We start from the raw sequence: 26,324 nt of genomic DNA, 5'->3' as shown, positions 1-26,324 counted from the left end.
AAAAAAATCTGATATTCCATAGTATGGCCTACATCATAGAGGCTTTCATTGTTACACCGAGCAGTGCATGCTACCAAAGTGTCAAAAAGAAAAAAAAATAGAAGCATGTATTTTGTAATATTCTATTGCAGGGAAATGCTGTATTAAAGTATACGTACATCCGGCATTGGAAAAGGTACATAAAGAATCTTCGAGCAGAGAGATGCTAACAAGTTTTGGTATGCTGGTAGCTTTCCTGAAGCTAGTTCACCTAAAGAATGACGATGCATATACATTTAAACACTTTGCTGTGCGCCCTCCTAACTATATATCAGCAATGTCAGTGCCGCATTCCACCTACAACGATTCCTCTGCCGGAGACACTCGATATCACAAAGGTAATTTGTGGATTTTGGTTGTCATCAGCGCGACATTTCATTAAGTGAGTTATAAAATGCTCTTGTCATGTGCGAGTCACCGATCTACCCCCCAAGGCATAAATTTTCTGCCTACGTCATAAAAATGTATTCTATATAAGAAATAGATAACTGCACTGACGTATCAAGTAGTTTCGGAAATTAACATCCTTATTGAATCAAGGACCAATGTCTCACAGAATAGTTATGTAAAGTACACCTGCTCATGAAATGATCAGAAAACATTTTCTCCAATGAAAACACCTAATTTATGTACATGATCGCGTCTTGATATTTGTTGAAGATAGACCACGCGCGTGTGCAAAAATTGTGCCGATTCCATAGGTACATTTACGTTTATTCATAAGATATATTATAATTGCGTTTTTAGTACTATTTACCAATGACTCCTGGTTTACTCTCTCGGCTATTCCTTCATACCGCTGATGTGATGATCTGTTGGTGAGGTAGTTCAACAAGTTTTTGTTATCTTCCAATTACGTATTTCATTCACGCCAGCATGCGCTTAGCAGAAATGACTTGCTGGTAGAGCATCCCTTTTGTCCGCTTTTCATTCCCAGCTTATGGCCCCAATGCATAATCGCGAACAATTCTTCCTCTGCGCCCCTCGCGGTAACGTCAGGCGTGCCGCAAGGATCGGTTCTAGGTACTCTACTTTTTCTAATCTATCATAATGATCTTGCTTCCTGTGTGAAATTTTCAACTATTAGGCTTTTTGCTAATGAGTGCGTCCTATATTATAAAATTGCTGAACTAAACCATTCTCGTAAACATGAAGACATCATTAATAACGCTTTGTTATGGTCTAACAAGCGCTCTATGAAGTTAACTTAAGCAAATGTAAATGCATGCGCATATCACAGCATGCATATCGCCTCAATAATTGCCCTCTCTCAGTTGTCTCATCGTACAAATACCTTGCAGTACACAACACCAGCGACCTTTCCTGGCACATGCATGTCGACATTATATGCAGCATTGCCAATATAATGTTGAGCGATTTGCATCAAAACTTCTCATCCGCACCATCATCACTGAAACTAACTCTACAAAACATTAGTTGACTCCAAAATAAAATACGCATGCACCATATGGGACCCGGCGAACATTACAGTATTATAGAAAATAGAAGACTTTTAAAATCGTGCCGCACGTTTTGCCTTATCAATCTACTCCCGATATGCCAGCGTTACTTCAATGAAAACAATACTTTCCTCGCCAGAGCTTTCTTTTCGTCGTATATGCTTCCACCTTTCGCTTTATTATAAAATCTACCACCACAACTCTTTGTTGAAAGGACAGCTTGTCATCCAACCGTCATACATATCATCTCGCTCTGACCCCTGTTTCAAAGTTGGTGTGCCGTCTTCATGTATTAAACTTTGTAGCAATGCATTCATCCCTAGCCCAAGGAAAGATCGGAACCACCTTCACGCACTGGGGCAGCCACCCTGGATACCGACACCTCCAAAGCCACCATTCAGGAAACGCCACATTGAATGTCTTTGTATCTTGCGCAAACGTTTTTCTATGTTCGCCTACTCCTTTCTGTAATGCCTTCTGGCCTTGAAAGTATGGTAAATAAGCAAATAAATAACTAAACAACTAACGAACGGACGAACTAACCAACCAACCAACTAACTAACTAACTAAATCAATAAATAAATAAATGCTCATGATGCTCATGCTCATGAATAAAATAGCGGTGGTAGTCAGTGCAGCGTGTGTAGTGTCTCTCAGTCCTTGTGCTTTGGGATGTACGTCGTTTCTGTAATGAATTACAATCTAGTTCAAGCGTCCACCCTTGTTAGATTGTTTAATACTCTGGAACTGTCGTCTTTGTGGGCATCGTGCGAACGGAGCTCTCGTGACATCATTGAGGGTGCTCGCATATGTCCTGTACTATGTTTTGGGAAGAACAGCTGTATTGAACAGCTGTTGAACAGCGCTTACTTATCTTGGAACTTTACAATTTTTCGCAATGCTTAAATTATATATGTCAGCCCTGATACTAGGTAAGCAAAAATTATTGTTCGAACATTCTTTCTGGAGTAAACGCTTCTTTTAAGCCGAATCACTATTTTGCGCCTCATTAGTGTAGCTGAACATTGCACAGCATTCCAGTTGTTTGGTGGGACACATTTTCAGCTTTTATTTATGAGAAAAAACGAGTTCTTTCAGTTCAAAGCAGTTACGTTCGAACAGAAATTGGGCCAGGACTTATCATGTATCGAAAGCGTCAAGCATGCCTTACACTAGTTTCTTTCCAATAAATCCCAGTATGAGTAATAAAAGAAATTGAATAATTTAGATTGTGATGATTGTCTATGTCTATTTGATACGTTTTTAGAAGATGTCAAACCCGTCACAAAACAGATATTTTTGTTACGGGTATCTTAGAATATCTTGCTATAAAAAATCACCTATAAAACGGCAATATTACAGTTTTATTGCGCTCGTGTGGGTCACTCACCTGGTAATCGCGAATTATGCAGTGCTGCATTTATTTCGTCATATCAGAACGAGCGCAACCTCACCTTTTCAATTTGAAAAATCACCTATAAAACGGCAATATTACAGTTTTATTGCGCTCGTGTGGGTCACTCACCTGGTAATCGCGAATTATGCAGTGCTGCATTTATTTCGTCATATCAGAACGAGCGCAACCTCACCTTTTCAATTTGATTGTATTATTGTCCATTTTATATGACGCGTGCTTTGAGAAGGGTATTTATTGAAGACAACGCGCAGGAGATTCGACCTAGATTATCGCGTGGTTTTGACACACTATAGCGCCAATTCAATTCGTTGGAAAAATCTCGCCTGCGAAAGAGTTCTGCGATCTACTCATGGTAGGGGGTACTCATTCATTTAATTCAGGTTAATGTGGCCAAGTTAACGTGCAAAAGCGAAGTTGACTCATTGTGAATTTATTGGTTTAATTTTCTTGCGCAAGTCCACACTGCTATGAATCAGTAAATCTTTTTATGAAACGAATGAAATTGTGCAAGAGAGACACATTACATGCGACAGCACCAATGACAGCTTGTGAGGCTCCCTGATGCCTTCTATCATTTTGAGGTCTTTCATTTCTAACATATTATGGTCGAATTCGAACAAGAAGGCACTTTGTTTTGGTAACATTCTGTCTTCATACAAATTTTGTCCAGCCTTCTGCAAGAATTACCGGACGTTTCACAACCCACAAAACTCATAACTAGGTCATCGACATTTCCCATTGAACTGTAAACGACGACGCTATGTGTGACTGTGCTTGATTTTCTGATAATAAAGCGATTTGTGCAAAATACAGTCTCTTTGAGCATTAGTCTTTTTGTGAAACTCGGAGAATCTTCCCCTTTTAGATAAAATAATCACTAAGTGTTAACTACAATGGAATTCCATGAACGAGTCCCAGAATTTGTCTTTTGAGACTTCCTTTCTGCTTTCTGAGCCTGTTCACCCTACGTCATACCAGACCGCTTTCCGCCCACCAAAGCCACGTTCTCGCACTCACGCAAACGTTTATTGTTATCGACAAATTCTGACTGATGCTACTTTCTAGCAAAGCGCCACATGTTGTGCTTAGGCCATTAGAGCACTGCATACAATACCCCACCCTTAGCAACCACATAATTTATTGAGAAATGCTTCAAAAGCTTCAGTAATCATCATCACCAGCTTGGTTTATGCCCACTGCAGGACGAAGGCCTCTCCCGGCGATCGAGAATTACCCCTGTCCTGCGCAAACCGATTGAAACAAGCCCCCGCGAATTTCATAATTTCATAGCTCCACCTACTCTTCTCTCATCCGCGATTGCGTTTCCCTTGTTTTGATACCAATTCTGTAACCATAACAGTCCATCGGTTATCTAACCTGCACATTACATGACCTGACTAGCTCCATTTTTTTCTCTTAATTTTAACTAGAATATCACCCATACCCATTTGCTCTCTGATCCAAACCCCTCTCTTCATGTTTCTTAACGTTATGCCTAGCAATCTTCGTTCCATCGTTCTTTTCGCAGTCCTTAACTTGTTCTAAAGCTTCTTTGTCAGTCTTTAGGTTTCTGCCCCATATGTCCATACTGGTAAAATGCATTGATTGCACGCCTTCCTTTTCAATGATAATGGTAAGCTTCCAGTAAGCAGCTGGCAGTGTCTGTCGAATGCGACCCAATCAAGTTTTGTTCTGCTAATTTCCTTCTCATGGTCAGGGTTCCCTGTGAATAATTGACCTAGGTAAACGCACTCCTTCACAGACTCTAGAGGTCGACTGGCGGTCCGTAACTCTTGTTCCTTTGCCCGGATATTTATCATTATCTTCCTCTTCTGCATATTAACCTTCAATCCCACTCCTACCTTCTCTGTTTTAAGGTCCTCAATAATTTGTTGTAAATCGTCTGCATTGTTGCTGTATCGAACAATGTCATCGGCAAACCGAAGGTTGCTGAGATATTGGCCGTTGATATGTACTCCTAAGGCTTCCCAGTTGAATAGCTTGAATGCTTCTTCCAAGCATGCAGTGAATAGCATTGGAGAGATTGAATCTCCCTGCCTGACCCCTTTCTTTATAGGTATCTTTCTACTTTTCTTGGGTAGAATTAAGGTGGCTGTGGAATCTCTGAAGATATTTTGTAGGATATTTACGTAAGCGGTCTCTACTACTTGATTACGCAATGCCTGTATAACTGCTGGTATCTCTACTGAATGAAATGCTTTTTCGTAATCTTTGAAAGCCATATAGAGAGGCTCATTGTACTCTGCAGATTTCTCGATAACCTGATTAATGGCATGGATGTGATCGATATAGAGTATCCGTTCCTCAAGCCAGCCTCTTCCCTTGGTTGACTAAAGTCCAGTGTTGCGCTTATTCTGTTGGAGAATATTTTGGTAAATATTTTATATAATACTTGGAGTAAGCTAATGGGCCTATAATTTTTCAATTCTTTACCGTTTCGCTTTTTGTGGATTAGTATAATGTTTCCATTCTTCCAGTTTTCTGGGACTATTGCAGTCGATAGCCACTTCGTATAGAGAGCCGCCAGTTTTCCAAGCATTATGTCTCCTCCATCTTTGATTCAATCGACTGTTATTCCACCTTCCGCTGCCACTGTTCCTCGTTTCATGTGTTGCAAGGCCATTCTGAACTTATCTCTAGTTATGGGAGGAGTTTCTTTATCGTGTTATTTACTGTTCCGAATTGAGGTATCCTGATTCCTCTGGGTACTGTACAGGTCAGTATAGAATTCCTTGGCAGCGTTTACTATATCTTCTATGTTGCTGATGATATTGCGCTGCTTATCTTTTAGTGCATACATCTTGGTTTTTCCTATGCGAAGTTTCTTTCTCACTGATTTCAGTCCGCGTCCATTTTATACGGCTTCTTCACTTTTTCTCAAGTTATAGCTTCGAATATCATTTATTTTCGCCTTGGTGATCAGTTTTGACAGCTCCGCAAATTCTACCTTATCTCTTGAGTTGGACACTTTCATTTTTTGTCGTTTCTTTATTAGAACTTTTGTTACTTGGGAGAGCTTGCCTACTGGTTGCCTTGGCGCCTTGCTTCCCACTTCAACTGCTGCCTCTGAAGCACAACCTAGTTAGGGTTTCATTTATTAGTTCTACGTCATCATCATCTTTCTGTTCTAAGGCGGCATATTTGTTTGCAAGTACCAGCCTAAATTTGTTTGCTTTTACCCTTACTGCCTCTAGGTTGAGCTGTTTCTTCTGGACTAATTTTGCTCTTACTCTCTTCAAATTTAGTTGAATCCTAGCCCTCTTAACCTACGGTCACTTCGCTTTACCCTACCTATCACTTCTGCATCGTGCACTATGCTTGGGTCAGCAGAACGTATGTAGTAAATTTCATTTCTGGTTTCGCCATTAGGGCTTTTCCAGGTCCACTTTCCGCTGCTACGCTTCCTGAAAACGGTGTTCATTATGCGAAGCTTACTTCTTTTTGCGAATTCTACCAGCATCTCACCGATAGCGTTCCTAGAATCGACGCCGTAGTTGTCAATTGCTTGTTCAGCAGCCTGCTTTTTCTCCACTTTTGCATTGAAGTCGCCCATAAAATACAATACAATGAGTTTGCACTTTTCTCATCGCTAGTTCAACATGACATCACATCACTTTATTTTCCTTAAAGACCCCTTTTGGGTTGTTACATAAGGGGTGGGGTTTACAAGATGCAGGCGTTTACAGAAGTCGAAAATGATGACGGACAGGAAAAATGGACAAATGGACATCAATCACCACATGGACAAATGTGGTGACTGATGCCATGGGATCTGCGTGGTGGGGGTGCGCATCTTCATAAAACTGATCTACTTGCTCATCATCGCGACTGTAGGTTGCAGCGTAGGCTTGTACTACCTTTATTCTATACCTCTTATTAGGTTTGGTTACGACTACAGCTACTCTCTCATGAAAGCTGTAGAATTGGTCAATATTGAACGCTATGTCCTTATGGATTAGGAATCCTACCCCGTATTGCTTCTTATCTAGGGCACCTCTATAGCAGAAGACATGTCCGCTATTCAGCAATGTATAAGCCTCACCAGTTTTTCTAACCTCACTAAGGCCGATGATATCCCAAACAATGTCTGATAATTCCCCAAAGAGTCCTGCTAAGCTAGCCTCACTTGAGAGGTTTGGGTGTTAAACGTTGCAGGAGTGAGTTTCCATTTGCGGCCTGTATGGATCCAGAGATTCTTACCACCCTCTGCTGCGTTACAGGTCTGACCGCCGCCTTGGTCAGGTGCTCCGCAGCTTCTGGGGACTGAAGACCATTGGGTAATTCAGTTAGCCTTTTGGGAGGGGGTTGCTGTATACTGCACCAGGGAGGCCAATTGCTGATCTGGTGAGGGAGTGTTTTGTGGAAGCTTTTTGGGCCTTCCTAATTTGATTGTACCTAGATTAGTATAGCCCCACTCGCTGTCGCCAGCTTTTACCGGTGACAGGCGTTACTCCAAGCCTGCAGATGCAGCCTGCAAAAGCTTTAGTAATAGTGACACGTTTACATGTTTATCTTTCTCGGGCGACCACGTTTCACCGCTTAACAAATGTCATCACGCAGCGCAGGACGCGCCTGCGTGTATAGGAAGTTTCTGGAATGTTCTCGATGGTTCCATCCACTGTCTGTCACTGAGCCTTGTGTAATCTGATTGCATGCATGCGCGACGCGAATAGTGTAGAACTTTGTGGAAGACACGCGGGAACCCAGAGAGTAGCCTGGAACATTCGGCGATTGATGAACAAAAGCCGACGGGCTTGACCCGTAGATCAGATTTTCGACGATCGCCGCTGTATTAGCCGCTATCGTTGCGCTATAAGTGTCGCCTGTTTTTTGTGGGCACAGGATCGCCCAATAAAAGTTAGTTTTGTCTTTCACAGTGTTGCTACTGTGTTCTTAAACGTCACGACCACGTGGCAACATGCCTGAAACAATGAGTGGCCATGAAATGGAAATAATTCTCATCATCAGAGTGTGTCGGCAACGTTTAAAAGTTTGTCAAATTCAAACAAACCCTATTCCAAGGCAAACCGCAGCCGAATGCCCAGTGCATGAATTCATGGCGAGAAAAGAAAAGAGCCAGCAAGGTAATAAGGATGTGCCACAACAAGTAACATTATTCCCAAGATACGCGCAGCGTACAAGCCCGTGTGCACTCATGATTAGCACACGATTAAGGTGGGGCTCACGCTAAATATAGTTACCATGGTAATTTTTGGGGAATAGTGTTCTAGAATATTCATGCACTTTAGCACAACCTTGCAGAGTAAGGATGTTTTAATAGCTCGAGCAAGGGCGTTTAACCGATCACGGTAAGCAGTGTTGATATATCTTGCATGCCGGGCGGGAAAACTGATTTATCCCGCAGCAATTTTGGGACTAATATAGATGCGTTACCGAAAATTATTTCATCTTTAAGCTCTCAACACGTAATTAAGATTCATTGGAAGTTATAATATCGAAAGCGGGATAGTAGAAGCCAAATAGAAACAAACACTCAATAAATAATAAGTTTCAATGGGTTGCATTCCTTACTTAGATGGAAAGCTCCAATGTGTTTTGCTTGGTTTTTGTATGACTGAAACTTTGCAATTATTGCCTGGGAAACAAGAAGGTAGCAGTAGGCGCGTGTTGGACCCGTCGCTAATCTATACCTTAAAATTTTCACGTACTCAGACACCAGCCCACTTATATTTATCGAAGGAGATTTCTGTTTTGAAGTATTAAACTCGCATGACTGAGTATATTCAACATGCAGTGCTCACAAGAACATATGACGAATTTATTCGCAAAGTAATCGAGAAGAATAGTTTAGCTGGCTAGCAAGTGACACGATAACAAGCACCTGTGGAAGATAGGATTTAATTTGTTATGATAATTCAATACTTTTTTCTGTAAAAAATTCAGCATCTTGAATATCAACCCAAAGCTTCAGGTGGTGCTTGCGTGAAATAATGGTAATCTAATGTCTTAACAGCTGGTCACTAGCGTTTTCTTACTTTTTCTGAGCCAATGAGCTCCGCTAAATTTGCTGCTTGCAATTTTGGAATAATATTCGACATTTCTCAGATATGCTGGGAACGACTACTGTTGGAGTAATGAAACTGGCATGAATGCTAGCATTAAAATTTGTGGTACTCGACAGTCATTCATCACTGAAGAGTGTATCGTTTTGTGGAAATCAGGAACATATTACAGAAACACATTTGCATTTCAAATGCCTGTTTAAAATTTTTTAAACTTTCGATGTTCATGAACGAAAAAAAACTGTCACATCACAAACCATTTTAGAAATCCGCTAAACACTCCTCAGAAGCAGTCACACAAGTCATACACTGAACTTTGCTAACATTTACGTACTCGGCCCAATTTATATGAAAAAGTTTGAACTTTACCCGCTGCAGATTTTGTTTCATGACTGGAAATGTCCAAAACCTCTGTTATGAGTGATCAACCATAAGAGAGCATTTATCTCTCTTTATCTCTCGCCCAGTCTCATGAAGCAAGAATGCTGTTCAAATCACTTGGTTGAATAGGCACTAAATTGGTAAATTAAAAAAAAATATCGCGCGTTCTCGAATTACATTTCAGTAGGAATTTAAACAATGTGTCGAACTTCGATCAAGAATCACTAATAGGAAAACTAATAGGGATGTTCTCATATGATGATGTGAAAATGCCACCAGGTTATCTCACGAAACATTTTTTTTGAAGATCCCTGAAACTCCACAACAATAAAGGGGGCTATCAATTGGCCCTTTCACAGAAAGGTACCCTGCATCACATTTGTAATGGAAACAAAGCAGAATGTGTTTATTTCGAACATTTACATAGGCAATTTCGGTTAATTGTAATAGCCATAAACGTAGGACGTTGCCTGCAGATGCCTGTTCACATGAAACCAATTTTGTGCAATATTTTTGTCGTTGGCACGTGTACTTTCCCTAGAAAACCAAGAATGACAACTCTACGCAGGATACACTCAATAACCTTCCCCCTTGTGTAAGGCGTAACGTGATTCCCCATCCCTACAAATATTCCTTCAATTTATCACTGTCGGTTTCCGCGTGCACACACTATACGATTTTTAAAGAGCCATAATGTACATAGAAAACGAGAAGTACATAACCTTCTTGAAGTTTACTCAAAGGCCATAAACACTAAACATTCGCCAACCCTTATCCACAAGTTTATTGAGGATCTAGTTTTTTTGTATTGATGTTCTTGGTCTTAAAGATAAACTCAGAGGTTATACGCAATGCGAATGTTAGAGCGTTGGCTGTTTGGTGCTGGCTAGCCGTTTTTGCTTCCGATTATGAGTTCATTAAATCACTTCTGGACAGAAGGTCCTGCTTCCTCTATAGTATTTTGGTGCACATAGTAATTTATAGCGTTCTCGCTTACACGACTAGGGTCGTGTATGGTTTTCGAGTGCTCACAAGCTTCCAAAGCATGCACTAGCCCTGCGGCGCACACACCAGAGTGCAGAGCACCACCAGCCTGAAGCTCGTGCCACCATGAAGTTAAGCACAACCTTACTAACGAGGCTAGACCCGGATTGGTAAAGGACGCCGACTCCGCCAGCGACTAACAAGGAGAAAGGCTACACGTGAACGCGACGAGGCAGAACTTCGGCGTTACAGCACGTAGAATGGCTTTATTTTACCACCGGTAATGCGCAGAGGGCATCATCTTGTGGTGGTGTTGCAGGAAATTGAGATTCGCGTGAGGTCACCGAACAGTCCATCCTGATTGATGGGACCACATGCGATGCCGCGGGCTTTTCAATCGTAGGTAGTAACTTTTGCTGCCTCTCTGCTCCCTAACTGCCCTCTTGCTCATCTGTCTCACGGTGGATGGCGGTGGCTGCATACAGGAGCTGCAATAAAAGCTCTTCAGAAAGCAGAGAATAAGTAGTAGTGCTTAGAGTTAACGGGGTATATATTTCCTTGCTGCAGGTTGGTTTTAGAGCGCAGTTATGCGCTCGTTCCTGCCTTTCGTGGTGGCGCCATTCGTCGTTGTAATCTAGCGAAGAAGCAAAGCGAAGTATGAAAGAGTAAAAGCGGAACAGAACGGGAGTTGAAAGATGGCGATAGCATAGTAAGCGTGAGGAGGTAAGCGGAGGAAGTAAGCGAAGGTGCAGCGGAACCATGAGGCGGAAAATGGGTCCGCTGCACCCTCCTCCGCTTACTTCTGCTTGCCAGGGTATGACTAAATTGTCAGGAAAAGAAAGCGTTGCGCCACGCAAGATGGGCTTTGCGGTGATGGCAGCTACGTGATGGCGCCATATTAGCGCGCCGTTGTCAGTTCATTGATGACATGCGGGGAGCGCGTCTACCGAAACTATATATGAAGACAGAGTGTTGATGAGCCGATGTCTGTTTGTGGCGACTGCAGTGAATGGTGCCCACTCGTCACCCATGTGCTGCATCTCGCGATACCCCGATTAGTCAGGGAGTTGCGCCATATTTCGCTCCGTTTGCAGTGTGCCACAGGACACAAATGTCCGCGCCAGCGCGTATGTCGCGAAATGAAAATACATATAAAGTGGTGCTCAACGTTTGCATTAGGCAGTATCGTAATCATTGGCGATATTTTCTTACTTTGGAAACAAACCACTGTTACAAAGTACTGAGCTTAAAAATTATTCACTATCTAATAGTTATGCAAGTGCTCCGGAATTCAATTCCTTCGTTATATTTCAAGAAAGAGGATCGCTTGTAAATAAAGAAACATCAAGCGTTCAAAATATTACCACTTGGAACGCTTCAACCAAAAAGCATGCTGCTTACATAAATTCAAGTACAACCAACGTTCCCGGAGTGACTTTACAATCACAGCGATGTGTTTCTTCATGTGCCACAAACCCAAACCTGTGCTCAACCTGTGATTTAATTAGTTCACAGCAGTTATGAAAAAAAGTTCAAGGTTTGATTCGGTTATGAGATGCCGCGAAAAATATTGCATTGGTTCGGTTCCGGTCTCTGCTTTTCAGCTCAGTACCAGGTTTCTTAGGGGCCCTGCCCAGAGGTAGCAAATACCCTAAGTTGGTGGAAACAAAAAGAAATGTTTATCTTTACGGCAAATTATCTACAATTATTCTGGAGAACTTATGAAATATTCAAAATTTATGCAAATCTGGTCTGTGAGGTGTCATGTTCTATCAGCACGAGTTTTTTACTCTGTCAAAGACCAAGGGCACCAAACAACAAAGGTAGCCTTTCCGCTTTGCCCTAACCGTACGCACGTTGCGGTAATACTTTCGTTTTCTCGGTTTATTCTATGTTCGGTGTTGCGGGTTCTGAGATTGGGGCTAGAGGGCACGTGTCGACTTATTGAGCCAACGCCATTAACTGACCGTTCAACATGCGGAATCGTGCCATATGTCAAAATAGTGTTGTTAAATTGGCATTATCCTCACAACGGCATATGCGTACGCCTCATTTTCCAAAGCGCTTTTGACTTATTGAGCACAGACATGAACCAATTATCGTGAAAATTTATGCGTAGCCGTAGATTCGTGAGGAAAAAATGCTTGTTCACTTCTGTATGCTCGCCATAACTGAACAAAAAGTGAGAGAGGCATAAAGGAGAGATGCCTCTGCCCGCACCAATTTACAGTGAATTCTTCAGCCTTCATGAGGAAGCCTCTCACAATGCCTAGCTTAGCTCCTTAACTAAACGTGGTGGCAATCTGTCGATGCAGCCACCGCATAAGTGTGACCATGAACCTACGAAGAAGGTGGATGCGGACAATAAGATCCACACCAACCGTTGCAGCAGCCCTTTTATAGCCATCGGACTGCCGGGTAAATAATGCGCCCACATATGCTAGAAACCCGTGGCGTCTGCATCTGTGCCTCTATCGTATACGATGCCGTATAATATGTTTCTAGTGTGTGGATGCGCAGCTGTACTCCAACCGCACTGCCACCACATCTTTGGCAGTACTTCGTTTTGAAGAGATACATCCTCGCTGACGTTTTCTATCATCATGAACGAGTGCCGCCAAAAGTAAACATGCAGAGCAGCCTGAAAAGTGAATTGCTATACTTATACAGCCTAGCAATGCATCATCAAGGAACCTATTCGGCGTCATTCCATTTGACATCCCGCAATTCGGACAGAACCCCTCCAATTATGTCTTCATCTCCACAACTTCAATTAGCTGAGTCCTATGTCACGGATGTCAAGCCTCCTGCAACACCGATATCAAAAGATTCACTAGGCACAGATGCCATCACGGCCATGCCTCATGAGCTCATTCACGCTTTTATGTTGAACAGTATTCGTTCTTGCTGCCGACGACATCAGATTGCCTCTCGACGAGCCCGCTGCTTCTCAATATAGACGACCATACAGCAACGCTTCCGTTGCAACCTCTGCGACGTCCACTGAATCTAAATTGCGTGGCGTTGCCTGTCTTTCCAAGAGTCTATAACGGCTAGCAATGTCTTCGTGCTAGGAAGACATATTCTACTGAAGAGTTTCGGCGTTATACTGTGCGGTACCACTATGGAGGTCCCAATCTTCAGTAGTTGAGACATCCACTGACTCTCCTCGATGTGCGAGTGTCCTTCCTGAGTCACCCTTGGCTTGAAATTTTATTCCTAGGGCACGTGTATTGTCTAAGCTCCCACCCCCAAAATACACCGGCTTGACTTTCGTGCAAAAAGGTGCCTGCTCAGCATGCCAGATACAGTATCGGAAACTGCTGGTCGCACTGCATTCATGAAGAACGTGGATATCCATCAAGCCTTTTGAATGGCCTGGCCTAACATTCATACAACACACCCCAGGAGCTCCCAAAAGTAGCATTCAGCCCTCATTTCCAGGGCAGACAAGCACTTCAACGACGTCATTAGGGCTATGTTCATAGCTCATGCCCGTTCCCACCATCACGAGCTTAAAGCTAACTTTAATGAATGGAAGCCTTCTGGAACAGCTCATGGAAGCCCGCCTTTATTTATTTATAATTTTCGGTAGCAATTGAAACTATAGGCGCATTTCCGTCATCGTCGTAGCCATTTCCGTCGGAGTCATGTGATGTTCCAAATCAAGTCCAAGTGTGACGTCAAAGAGGCCGCATGCCGCTTGCGTTAGGTCAACTTGACAAATTATGCATTGATTTTGCAGATATAAGGCCTCACGTGGCATACATGTATTGCCTGGCCATTGGCCAAAGAAGACTTACGCATTAGAATAGAAATTGGAGCTGGATGAAAAGCGAAATAGCCCTGTGTTAGAGCCGAAACACACTTGCTTTCTGCATGTGTCAATTTATCATTAAACTGCCACGGCCTCTGTCTTCTCCACAATCTTTGTGGTTCCCCTGTGGGGAATGTGAAAAACTGGGACCTTAAGCCAACGTGCTTCAAAATTTTGCGCCACACTCGTCGCCGAGCAGGTGTTCTGAATCAGCATACGAGAACTTACCTGCATCTTGCCCACTCGCAAGTTTCCAAACTATGTGACTCTTGTGAGTTAAAAGCATTGTTCGCCATAGTTGTGAGTGGGGCTGCCTAGCACTGCCAGGTATAAACCTAACAATCATAGTGGCAGACACAAAAATGATTGGATGGGGGACAGCGATATGCGATTTTTGGAGGATTTCAGGTGTAATGTGAAGGTATGAATTTATGTTGAACTTGCGTAAAATTGACTTAATATGCAATTTATCTTTTCATCCTTACTTGTAGGTTTCAGATAAAATGAAGTAATTTTCAGTAGGCTTTCCTTGCTCCTTTGTTTTGGCTTCAAGTGATCCTTATTCATCGTTATCTACCTCAATGTTACAAGAACGCATTCTTCGATCAGGACAAAATTTTCTGCAGCCGTTAAACTCTCTCTCCAAGGTATATTATTGGTTTCCTTTGTAGCTCTTTCATGATGTTTGCGGGTCAGTGGCCATCACTCCTTGAGGAATCTGTATCCAGCTGACGTGCTTCGCAGATTTGATTTGGCTTCTTAAATTATTTAGTGCATTATTCGACCGTGTGACGAAATGACGTACTAATTATTATAAGGTCATTAAGCATGTGAAATAAAATATTTCATTTAGCATCACTCTAAATGTCTTACAAAGTGAAGGCCCGTTCACGCTGCTGAGATATTTGTCCCTGTCTCGGAGTCGCTTCCTTTTTTTTCCTGGAACATAGCAACGCCTAAATAAACACGACAGATTCCTTTTTATTCTGTTGATTAGCATAAAAAAGCAGACATCCATGCTTACTTTGTGTTTGATCATTTACAGCTCTACTGTAATAGAAGCCTGGTATGGACTGTGAATACGACAGCACAAACGCAATCAAGTTGCCGAGTGGACGTTGTTATGGCCGCGAATGCGACATATGTCACATTTAATAGAACGTATTATTGGCAGAATAACAAGTAAGTTGTCAGTAGTCTTGCTAAAAAAACTTTGGCATTGAACTCTGCTGTCTCTACAGGACAGTGAACCCCTTGGAAGGAAAATTGGTGCGTCTGAATATGTTCGGGGATGAACGTGGAAAATTGGATGGCATGCTTCTTCATGGGCCTGGTAAGCAGTAGACTCTCGACTGTCCAGTATAACTGCAAGCCTAGTACGTTCTGTTTACCCACTGTGCACTTCACAGTTGCAAATGTCCAAGATATCTTAACACGGTTCATAGAAAAGCGGAATTCGTAATTTAGTCTGTCAATCACATTGTTACTCTCATGAATTCCATGAAATTATGCTTCACAATGCACCCGTGCGTCACAATGCGCCAAAATGCGTCAAACAGCGTCAATGCTACGCAATGCGCCACAATGCGCCAGCGCCTACTAGCACGTTGTGATACCGCGCGAGCAATAGGACTTCAAAAAATTGACTTATATGTAAGGTGCAGCTGACGTAAGCACTGCCAGAGACGAAGATGGGGACGGTACATAAGGTCATGACGCTCGCTGGAAGCCCGCGGACTGTCTTCCGTCTTTTATGCCACTAGGTGCATTGCCAGTATCCTGTAAATATATTTTAAAGCTCTCTTCTGCCTAGTAAAGGTTTCTGAAGATTGCGGGCTCTCCCAGATGCAGAACAAATTTATCCAGCGGGCGCTCCTTCACTGCATCAGCAATGCCAGCTCAAGGCGAAAATGCATCGGGCAAGTGCGACCAGCACCCTCCGTCATCACTGCGCAACGCGCGACCCTGCTACATTTTCCAAAACGGATAACACCGAAGTTCAAGATTGGTTGCAACCACTCCGTGTTTGCAACTATGTGAACAAGTGAGCGCCAGCAATCACTGGGACCAGAGCACCATGCTCGCTAACCTGATCTTTTACCTCGTTGGAGCGACACGCGTCTGGCTTGACACTAACGAATACACACTCACCTGGTGGCACTCCTGCAAACGAAAGCTCACTGATTTTTTTAACATGCCTCTTGGCAGCCAGCGTGCCGCGCCGAAAGCTTTGCGTGCCGAGCTCAGACTTGCACTGAGTCCTATGTGACGTATCTTCAGGACGTGCTTGCGCTTTGTCGCAAGGTTGTCGAGAAGAGGACGGAATTAGAAAAGGTCGCGCATATCGTGAAATCAATCGCGGACGACAAGTTTACGCTCCTCGCTTTCAAGAAGTCTTCGACTGTGCAAGACATTCTTACTGAATGCCGTCGCTTCGAAGAAGCCAAATGCCGTCGCGTTTCCCACCACTTTTCTCGCCTTCTTTACACGGCTGCCACATGTCTCTTCGAGGAACTCCGTCGCTCCGACTCCCACCCCTGTCTGCTGCATCCGACAGTATTGTCACCTGGTAATGACGGTGAATGATACAGCGGCCAATGTCTTAATGACGAAAGTAGGTTTTACTGGGGGAAGTTGTGTCCACCAAAACAGCCTACACTCAAAGCACAGGGACGGCGGCCAACGGGGTCAGCGGTCATCGAAAGCTGATCTGCCGGTCAAGCGCATCGGCATTTATACATTAGCCATCGAAGGTTCCAAAGTAATCTCTGGCGCCCACGTGCCTTCCAAAAGGTTCTACACAATTCCCGTCACACATGCAATCAGATTACACAAACTTCGGCGACAACAGACAGCGGATAGAACCATCGATAACATTCGAGAAACTTCCGATACGCGCGGCCTCATCCCGCGCTAAAGGCACATTCACACCGAAAGCGGAGCGTCTAAGCGGACAAGCGGATTTTCAAAGCTGCGAGGCGGCGAGCGCCCGCGCCTGCTCTCACCGGCCGCGTTGTCTGGCTGTCCGCGCCGCCTGGAAGGCGGGGCATCTCGCAATTTATTTAGCTATTTCAGGGACGTGCCGCCATCTCGCGGCACTTTGGGTTTGTGCGCGCACTTTCGATATATTTTTCTTCGTGGGTTGGCGCGCTCCCGTCCGCTATCTACTTCTGCAAAATGATGAGCTCAGACGAAGAAGATAAGATCATTGGCATTTTACTCGCCACTTGTCTAGTCGATTTTCAAGATTTCTTACAGCGCAACACAAGACAAGGACAAAAGAAGGTATAGGGCGACGACACCGCGCCGTGTCGTCGTTTTATACCTTCTTTTGTCCTTGTCTTGTGTGGCGCTGTAACAAACCTTACTATGAACCCCAACCAACTGGCCCAACTTGCCGTTTTAACGCTTTTGAGTAACAGAAGCGAAAAGCCCAGAGAAAGACATTCGTTTACATTCCTTCACCAGCGCTTCCGCAGTGTCGGGTTCTGATTGGCTGCGGCCAAAGCGGCCAGCTTATCCGCGCGGAAAAAGTCGGCCCGGGCGCGATCCGGCCAAGCGGCCGCGTATTTTCCGCAAAGCGGAAAATCCGCGGCCGCTTAGCCGCAACCGCTTGTCCGCTCCGCCTTCGCTGTGAACGTGTCTTAAGCGATGACATTTGTTAGACGGTGAAAAGCGCTCACCCGAGTAAGACAAACAAGTACACGTGTCGGCATTTTGCGCATTCTTCGCCCGGAGAATAAAGCTGCCTATCTAGTTCCCCCAGGGTTCGTGCCCAAGACAATTTCCACGCAGAAATATATACCTCGTCCAGACCTTTGTGCTGGAAGAATTGACCAACGTAGGACTCCAATCAATTTGCATAGTCAGTAGATGCGACTACCGCTCACTCAGGGTACCCTATCTACCTCGAAGTTCGTACGCTCGTCCTCGCTATAAAAACCGGAGGAATCGCGACATCCTGATATCAGGCCTTCTGGTTCAGCTGTGGCCGTGTTGGATCAAGAGGAAGCCCGATGCACAAATGTATTTACAACTATTTACAAGGGGAAAGTGAGTTGGAGCTTGAGTTGGAGGGGGGCAGCAGCGCACTCCGTGAGTGCTGATTGGCCCGATAAAAACTCGAGGCCGAAGATCAAGTCTCGGGAACACCGTTTCAGAGCAGCAAATAAAACGGAAGTGTTAAAACCAGCAGCAGTTATTTTGGGCAGTGCACATGCTAAGAATAATGGGAGTTGCTCCATCAGCAACCCGGATAGCACGAGGTGCGGCCGGCTTAAGGATATTACTCAAGCCTCAACGAACACTGCAGCTCATCGCCGAGATATGGTCTTCCGTACCAAGAAGTGCTTAGATAAATACGCCATAAACTTCTACATCGACTATATTGCGTGTGGTCCGAAGTGTGAAAGGCTTTGGCGGAGACGTCGACAATGCAGCATCGCCCCTTGGAGTTGCATCTCCTAGTTTTCAGACGGTATGCGTCCAGGTCAGAATGAAGACGACGGGTGACGGGACTGGGTTGACCTGGACGACAATGGACGACTGACGGCGCCATGTGGTCGTACCATCAGTGGCAGGCAGGTTTGGGTCAGCTTGCGGCTGGATATACCCAAAACCACTGTCCGGACAAGGCCTGTTCGAGAAGGTTGTCGAGGACCAGCGGTAGCGACAGTATCGGGCGACGTGACGAAAACGGCAACTGAAGCAAGCAAGTCGGTCATCCGGTGTTCGTCACTCCCCCATGTTGCGATAACCTCGAGGCATCCGTAAATTTTGAGCGTGAACGAGCGATCGCTGTTCCGTTGGCCAGGAACTGGTCCCGACGGAAACTGACTGCAAGCCGACATTGGTGAGTTCTTGGCGCACAATAGCCTTAAGAAGTGGAACCACAGGAGCGCATATGTCGTTGATAGGTGGATACAGAGCCGCCGGACACACGGCGTCCAGCTCACGGCACACGATCTTCGTCAGCTGCTCTGAAGACAGCTGCTGCGGCTAAGGAGAGTCCTCTCGGCCTTCACAGGATGATATTGCAGCCGTTTTCGGAAGTCTTGCTAATGACTGATAAATACGACGGCATCTCACCTGCTCGAAACGCTTGTACGCCCTGTTCGTCGCATTAACTGAAGTACAATTCTCACGAATGAGTAAATTGGAGGCTTCATTGGCAATAGCTTTTAAGACATGCACGACTTTTAAGACTCCGGTATTTTTGCGTCGGCCTTGCGCCAGAGTGCCATCTCGTTTACTATATAGGTGAAGTAGTCTTCTGTAGACGTGTTAACTCATGATGCCAACTCTGTTGGCAACATCTTTCCGACCCAATGGTTTTCCGAACAGATCTCACAGCTTCTGCTTGAATGTATCCCAATCACCGAGGTCTTCGTGGTTCGAAACCACACTCACGCAGTTCCCGCTAAGTTGAAACTTATGTTCGCCAGCATCACTGTGGAATCCGACTTGTTGCGGCTGCCCACCCTCTCATACATCTACAGCTAGTCGTCAACATTGGCGCCATCAGTGCTGCAGAAGATTCTTGGATCACGCGGATGCTTGAGTGTGACAGTCGGCTTAGTTGCCACAGGCGTTACCGAAATAGGCACCGTCACTTCTGACATCGAGAGAAAGAGAGAGAGAACAACTTTATTGAAAATGCCTGTAGAATTGGTTAGGCTCCCTCCACGCAGGGGGGACAAGCTTTTACCGCGACGCGGCCACTACGTCAGTCTCGTGCGCTGTGCTCCTGGAGGTCTTGGTCCCTCGGAACTTCCGTGGTACCGAGAGGCCCACCGCCCCCTTTATTGGTGTGCTGCCCCCCTACTCCTCGGATTCGCTCGGTCGCTGCCTCACTAGAGCTGCCGAGACCTACTGCACGGCCTTGAGGTGTGTCTCATGATCATAGCTTCTCGTTGCAGCCTCTAGCTGCGGCGGGATCATCGTCTTCTCGCTGGCTTCTCGCGGATTCACGCGACAGTCCCAGCGGATGTGAGCCGCGGTGGCTCTTTCCTTCGTGCACAGTCTACACACGTCACTCGCGTACACACTCGGACACACGTTCTTAGCTAGCACCGGGGTGAGCAGGGACCCCGTCTGTAACTGTCTGTATAACACTGCCTCCTTCCGGTTAAGCCCCGGTGAGGTGGCGGCATAGTCTGTCTATTCAGTCTGTACCACTTCATTATTTCGTTGAAGATAGTCATCTTGTCCTTGGCACTGCACCGCGACCAACACTCCGAGTCGGCCGTGCTTGCAGCTGCGCGGTCGGTTAGTCCTCGCGCGGCCAAGTTAAACGTCTCATTGTGGTTCACGTTCCCGTGTTCCGACAGGTCACTACCTATGTTGGCCGGAAACAACTTGATCAACGCAACACTTTTGCGTCCGATGTCTTCGGCCTCGCGCAGTATGCACCGGGCCCAACTACTTACCCTACCCTCGGCGTAGTTCTTCACTGGCGTTCTAGAGTCACACAACACTGTAGTGCATACGGGGTCGGAGACAGCCAAGACGATGGACACCTCCTCCGCCCGGTGCGCTTCTCGAGTCCGGACGCTCGCCGTGGTCTTCGTTGCACCCGTCGCTGCCCCGACAACCACCGCCCCGTATGCGCCGCTGCTACCTCGATACTCCGCAGCGTCCACGTAGACGGCGCCTTCTTCTCTGGCGTGGAGGTCCACGAGGGCCCTGCCCCTCGCCAACCTCCACACCTTGTTGTGCTCGGGGTTCACGTACCTCGGGATGAGGCAGACCCTGAGCTTTCTGTTGATGCTATCCGGTATAGATACATATTTCTGCTGCTTGCCTTCCCTCCGCTCGAGGCCAAAATCCCGCAGTATCTGTCTTCCGGTTCTCGTTTCAGAGAGACGCTCGAGTGGCGCCGTTCACTGTGCTTCGGCTATTTCGTCCAGCGTGTTGTGGACTCCCAGCGCAATGAATTTTTCGGTGGTCGTGCTACCGAGGATACCGAGTGCCGCCTTATACGCCTCGCGTATGGCGGCGTCTATCTTGTTACGTTCGCTCCACCTCCACTTGTGGAAGGCGGCCGCGTACGTTATGTGGCTAACTGCGAAGGATTGAATGAGCCTAGTCAGGCTCTCCTCCTTCATCCCCGCTCATCTATTAGACATCCTCTGGATGAGTCTCATTGCCGCGGCCGCTTTGCCCGCGAGCTTGTTGACCGTTTCACCGTTGACTCGGTTTCGCTGGATGAGCAGCTCGAGCACTCGAATCTTCTTGACTTCCGGTATTCCTTGACCTCCCGCTGTCTTGACCGTGATCTTGGGACGCTCGTACTTGACTTCCACATTGTTTCTTTTCCTGCCCGCTCCTTTCGGTGGGATCACCAGCCTTTCTTACTTGGCCGGAGAGCAAACGACTCTAGACCCGTCCAGCTGCTCCTCGATGGCGTTGACCACTTCTTGCAGCGTTGTCTCGATGTGTCCGTCGCTTCACCCGGTACCGATAGCGTAACGTCGTCGGCGTAGATGGTGTGCCGGACTCCCGCTACTCTTTCTAGCCGGTTGGCCACCCCGATCATCACGAGGTTGAAGAGTAGCGGGGAGACCACCGAGTCCTGCGGAGTTCCGACACTGCCCAGCTTCTTCTCTTCGAGCTGCAGGTCTCCCGCGCAGATTTCGGTGGTCCGTTCCATCAGGAAGTCTTTGATGTACTGGTATGTCCTCCTGCCCATGTTTAGCCTGCATACTTGGGCCAGGATAGCCGAGTGCCTCACTTTATTGAAGGAGCTCTGCAAGTCCAGCCCGAGTATGGCTCTGTGGTCCTTGGTGCCCGTCGTATCGTCGATTATCTCGTTCTCAGTAAGATCATGGCGTCTTGCGTCCCGAGCTTGTTCCGAAACCCGATGATGGAATTTGGGTTTGATTGTTTAGAGAAGTTAGCTAACAATACATTGTTCGTTGATGCTACAAAAGGTGCAAGTGGTTGGCTTTATTGATCTCCATCAGTGTATAATAAGCTCATCTGCCTTGAGGGACTGTGCTTGCGGTAGTTTTGAATAATTATATCTAAGCAACACCCAAATAACTGCTACACAATATAAATGTCTTACCTCATCTCATTTATTCTAAAATTTCTTCAACGTCCTCTCAGTTGACAGGTACATTACCGCTGTTTGCTCCATAATGAGCATGGCTGTAGGATAGCTGCATGAAATATCTACTTGATTCACTTACTGTAACGTCCGCTTCCGTGTTTGTTTTTTTGCAGGTGCGATGATCTCTTACAGGGAGCAACTCAGATATCTCGATGAAACAAAAACGTGTGGCGTGTTCTCTGTGCAATTACAATCTGGTCGTGAGTATGGGGAAAGGGGCTATTTAATAAAATATGGGCACAGAATCAATGACATCTGTTTATGACTCTTCGATGTTTTTGGCAAATACTCGTTGTTGCAATTTAAATATGATCGCCGGAAGCAATGCTGAGAAAACATCTCAAAGTAGCGAAAGTACTCTCTTTAAGTCGTCTTTTCCGCCAGTAAGAAAATATTCATTTTCATTTGTTTATAGGCAACGAATTTGAACTAACCTGAAATTGGTAAAAATACTGAATTGCGTGGTTGACACGTAATACTTGGAAGCGTTGTTTGTACGCACTGAAACTTCTTTGCGTAACACTGAAGAATATGACTTGGCACAAAATTTTTTATTGCTACTTATCGAAAGGGACAGTTTCGTCACCGTAAAATGGGTTGTAACTATATCGTGTCATACAAGGCCACATTCTTCTTTTTCTGCAGTGCCTTTTACTATTGTTCTAGAAACTGCTTCTGATGCTATTATCGGTTTCTCAAGTTCGTTCAGCAATTGCAAGTGTTATTCGAATTCGACTACCTATAACCTTAGGCCACGCATTGTCGTCCTAAACTTACCACAAAATTGTGCATATGTTGGAAATTCTTCTAACAAGAGTAACCCGTGTTTGCTTGCTAAGGGAACCAGTTTGGAAGCCAAACATCGGACCAATATGGGTCACTGAGTATATGCAATGTGTACCAATGCGCCGCTCTACAGCGAACGTCATTCATGCCGGCATGGGTCGCTTTAGATGCGGAAATGGGCCGCTAGCGCTGTTCAGTGAATCTTTCTGACTACGAATTGAAGCACTGGGTATGCGCCACTCCATCTGCGCTATACTTAAATCAACCTCTAGGATGCAAATTTTGTCACTGGGTATGCACGAACAGGTATGCACCGCTCTTCAAGGCGCGTCCTTGACGCCAACTGGGGAAACTAGTTAAGTGCCAATGGCAATGTTACGTTCTACAATACCGAAAAGATATTTTACGTTTCTCCGATGCTCGGCTGAATCCAAGCGGTTGATAAGCGATTTGCAAGGACAGCAATCAAAAGCTGTAGCAGGCAGCGCCACAGTGGCATTGGGTATGTGACGCTTTTGAATGAGCGGCTTTAACGCCCACGCTTTATCGAGCTTGCCATACATACACTTAGAATGTTCCGCTCTTGAATGAACCTGTCAACCACTTGGGTTGGTGAGTATGCGCCGCTCGATGTGCGGCATATGAGGGAAGAATTCTCAGTGTTGGTGAATACCGGTGCACCACGGTTCTCTTCTCGAAGGACACGCGTGGACTTATCACTAGAGTTTCATCAGTAGATGGGACAGCGTTCCAAAAAGAAGCGCGAGATTGTAGGCCGACTGCCGCATGACGTGTTTCTCACGCACTCACATGCACCGGCGTGCCATGCATTTCGCAGGCCACGCGCAAGTTTCGCGGTGGGAGCACTAGGTAGCACCCATTGTTCTTAGGGAAGCTCGATAGATGAGTCCAGCTGCAGCACAAACCCTATAAATAACTTGTTTCGGCGGTTGCGACAGGTTGTGTCGCTGCATTGATTCAACGCTACCTCGCGACGGGTCAGTCGTGTCCGTAAGCAAACACTCGGAAAGCGTGCGCCCCTGGGTTCAACATAGCGCCAGCAGAAGGCGCTTGTATCCGCGCACCTGCGGTCGCGCCGGTTGTGCAGGGAAAAGCAAAAAAAAAACAACCACAATGCTCGCGTTCACGCGTTCACTTCACCGAAAGCGTTTCTCGATGAAAATTGCGGTTACGTAGGCTGCAGTTGCTGGTAAGGGGCAACTCTAAAATAAGTACCAGAAAGGGCTGTAACTTAACCTTTGTATGTGACAGAAGAACACGCCTAGCAACTGATTTATGTTGTGACAATGTTATGAGAAGGCCACGTATCATGAGGACTACTGAAGGACAGCGTACAAGCAAGGCCCGGTGAAACTGTGGTTAACTGCATTTCTCTTCTCTCTCGTGCACACTTTGTAGGTGCACGAATGCACGAAGTAGCAGCGCACGCCAAGTCGGAGGCCGTGGAAATCTCTTTGGCTAACAATTAGGTTAAGTGCATGTGAATGTCGCCATGGGGATAATTTCAAGCTACGTCAAATTGGGTAATCGTTCTAGTCGTCCTTTACAGCTTCGCTGTCCAACCACGTTCACAGCGTGGATTGGAGTCCATTCATTTCTCCAACAGAATCACATTTCGCGACCATGCCGAGCATACATTTGCTTGCCTACTACCATAAACCTAACTTCCTTTGAACCGACGCACTTTTTAGCTGAGAAAATCACTCTCCAATGAGCACCTGACGCGGAAAATCTCCAATAATGATCTCTTCTTCTTCGACCTTTTTTTCGTGTTGGCCACTTTTACGGAAATTCGTTATAAGGTCTTCAGGAGGAACTAAAAATTTATAATTTGCCATCTCATTATTGGTACAATAGTGTGTATATTACAATATTTTGCGTGCAGTTTTTCTGTCTTACGTTACTCCTTTTTTGTTATACTGAGAACGGATTTGCAGCGATCGAACGAAATCACTTAGGTTGAGTTTTTCTAAGGAGGGAGCCTCTAAGTGTGATGTTAAGACATTTTAACTTTTCTTGAAGCACCTGTATTATAATATATCTGGGATGTATGATGATCTATCACCATTTATTTCAGTAATGTATGTTTGTTTTCATTTAATAAGTAATCTCATTTGTTTTGCTACGATAATTCTATTAGTATATTCAGGACCAAAGCATTTTTTTCATTGTTGGGTATTTAAATTAGTCTCAAATTCTTGTTCAAATTTGCGTCGTGTATTGGGCATGAATATATCAATAAATACAGATTACAATTTTTTCTATTTAACCCGCTTAGGCAATGTCACTTCTCTGAAATAATATTCGTTATGTAAATATGAAACTTCGCTTTTCAAAGAAATGGGGTAGGGGCTATAAGTTATAAAAGAAAACTGTCGTTTAGTAATTTCACATCCGAATTCATACCGCTGCATTTTTAATTTTATTTCAATATTTTTATTTCATATATTTATTTCAATATTGAAATAAAAAATACTATTTCTTTTTGGCTGGATATGTAGATGATATCAAGGTGCGAAATATTGTTTATAATAGCGGTGCCGGAAAGGGAGCATAGTTGCGATGTCATATATTCGACTTGTTAAAAGTCTTGTGTTCTTCTTTCTAGGCCCGTGGTATGAGCTCCGTGGGTTGAATTCAACAGTGGAAAGCATTCCTCAGAAATGCCTCAATTTGATCAACAAGGTTGTCCTACGCGGGCAGAAATGGAAAAGTTTGTATAATTCAACCTGTCAAAATATTATCAAAAATAAGGAGCACTAAAAGTGACCTGGTTACTTCAGAAATAAACTATATTAGACAACACTTTGGAAATAATGTTTGGTTGTGCGCGAATCTCATGGAGAGTAAGTACACTTGTGCAAATAAAATGCGAATGCAAGATGAATACCAAAAATTCTAACATATATATATATATATATATATATATATATATATATATATATATATATATATATATATATATATAGGGGTTTTCTACACAGTTCAGCACGCAGGACCCGACGTAGGTCACTCTGTACTCTGACGAAGGCTGGTCCACCAGCCGTGAACGTTAAGTAGAAGAAGTCTTCCAAAAAGTTCGTCGTCTCTTTCCTGCGTATATATATATATATATATATATATATATATATATATATATATATATATATATATATATATATATATATATATATATATTGACGCAGCAATGCGCGACTGAGGCAAAGAAAGAAGCAGAGTGCGCGCGCGTTATCTCGGAGTACTCTTCGCTGGCTGGGCCTTG

At 44.8% G+C, this 26,324-nt stretch overlaps 1 protein-coding gene and 1 pseudogene across 1 annotated transcript; one reads left to right on the top strand and one right to left on the bottom strand.

Annotated features, from left to right (window-relative positions):
* Positions 1 to 176: 176 nt before the first annotated feature.
* LOC142587587 (uncharacterized) lies at positions 177 to 25,890 on the top strand. The gene is made up of 5 exons (XM_075698718.1): positions 177 to 377; positions 15,188 to 15,324; positions 15,384 to 15,475; positions 22,369 to 22,455; positions 25,671 to 25,890. Exons 1-5 carry the CDS (start codon positions 258 to 260, stop codon positions 25,823 to 25,825), a joined length of 591 nt encoding a protein of 196 aa, XP_075554833.1. The 5' UTR covers positions 177 to 257; the 3' UTR covers positions 25,826 to 25,890.
* LOC142588242 (uncharacterized) lies at positions 19,478 to 22,310 on the bottom strand (annotated as a pseudogene).
* Positions 25,891 to 26,324: the final 434 nt, after the last annotated feature.

Source organism: Dermacentor variabilis, chromosome 7 (genome assembly GCF_050947875.1).
Source record: "Dermacentor variabilis isolate Ectoservices chromosome 7, ASM5094787v1, whole genome shotgun sequence".
NCBI lineage: Eukaryota > Metazoa > Arthropoda > Arachnida > Ixodida > Ixodidae > Dermacentor > Dermacentor variabilis.
This window is presented reverse-complemented; position numbering and strand designations above follow the sequence as displayed.

What these genes read in the sequence shown, in the direction of transcription:
- LOC142587587 (XM_075698718.1), top strand. Translation starts at nt 258, where the DNA reads ATGACGATGCATATACATTTAAACACTTTGCTGTGCGCCCTCCTAACT. An exon ending in CATGCTTCTTCATGGGCCTG is followed by an intron (nt 15,476 to 22,368) that starts GTAAGCAGTAGA and finishes GTTTTTTTGCAG; the next exon opens with GTGCGATGATCTCTTACAGG. An exon ending in TGTGCAATTACAATCTGGTC is followed by an intron (nt 22,456 to 25,670) that starts GTGAGTATGGGG and finishes TCTTCTTTCTAG; the next exon opens with GCCCGTGGTATGAGCTCCGT.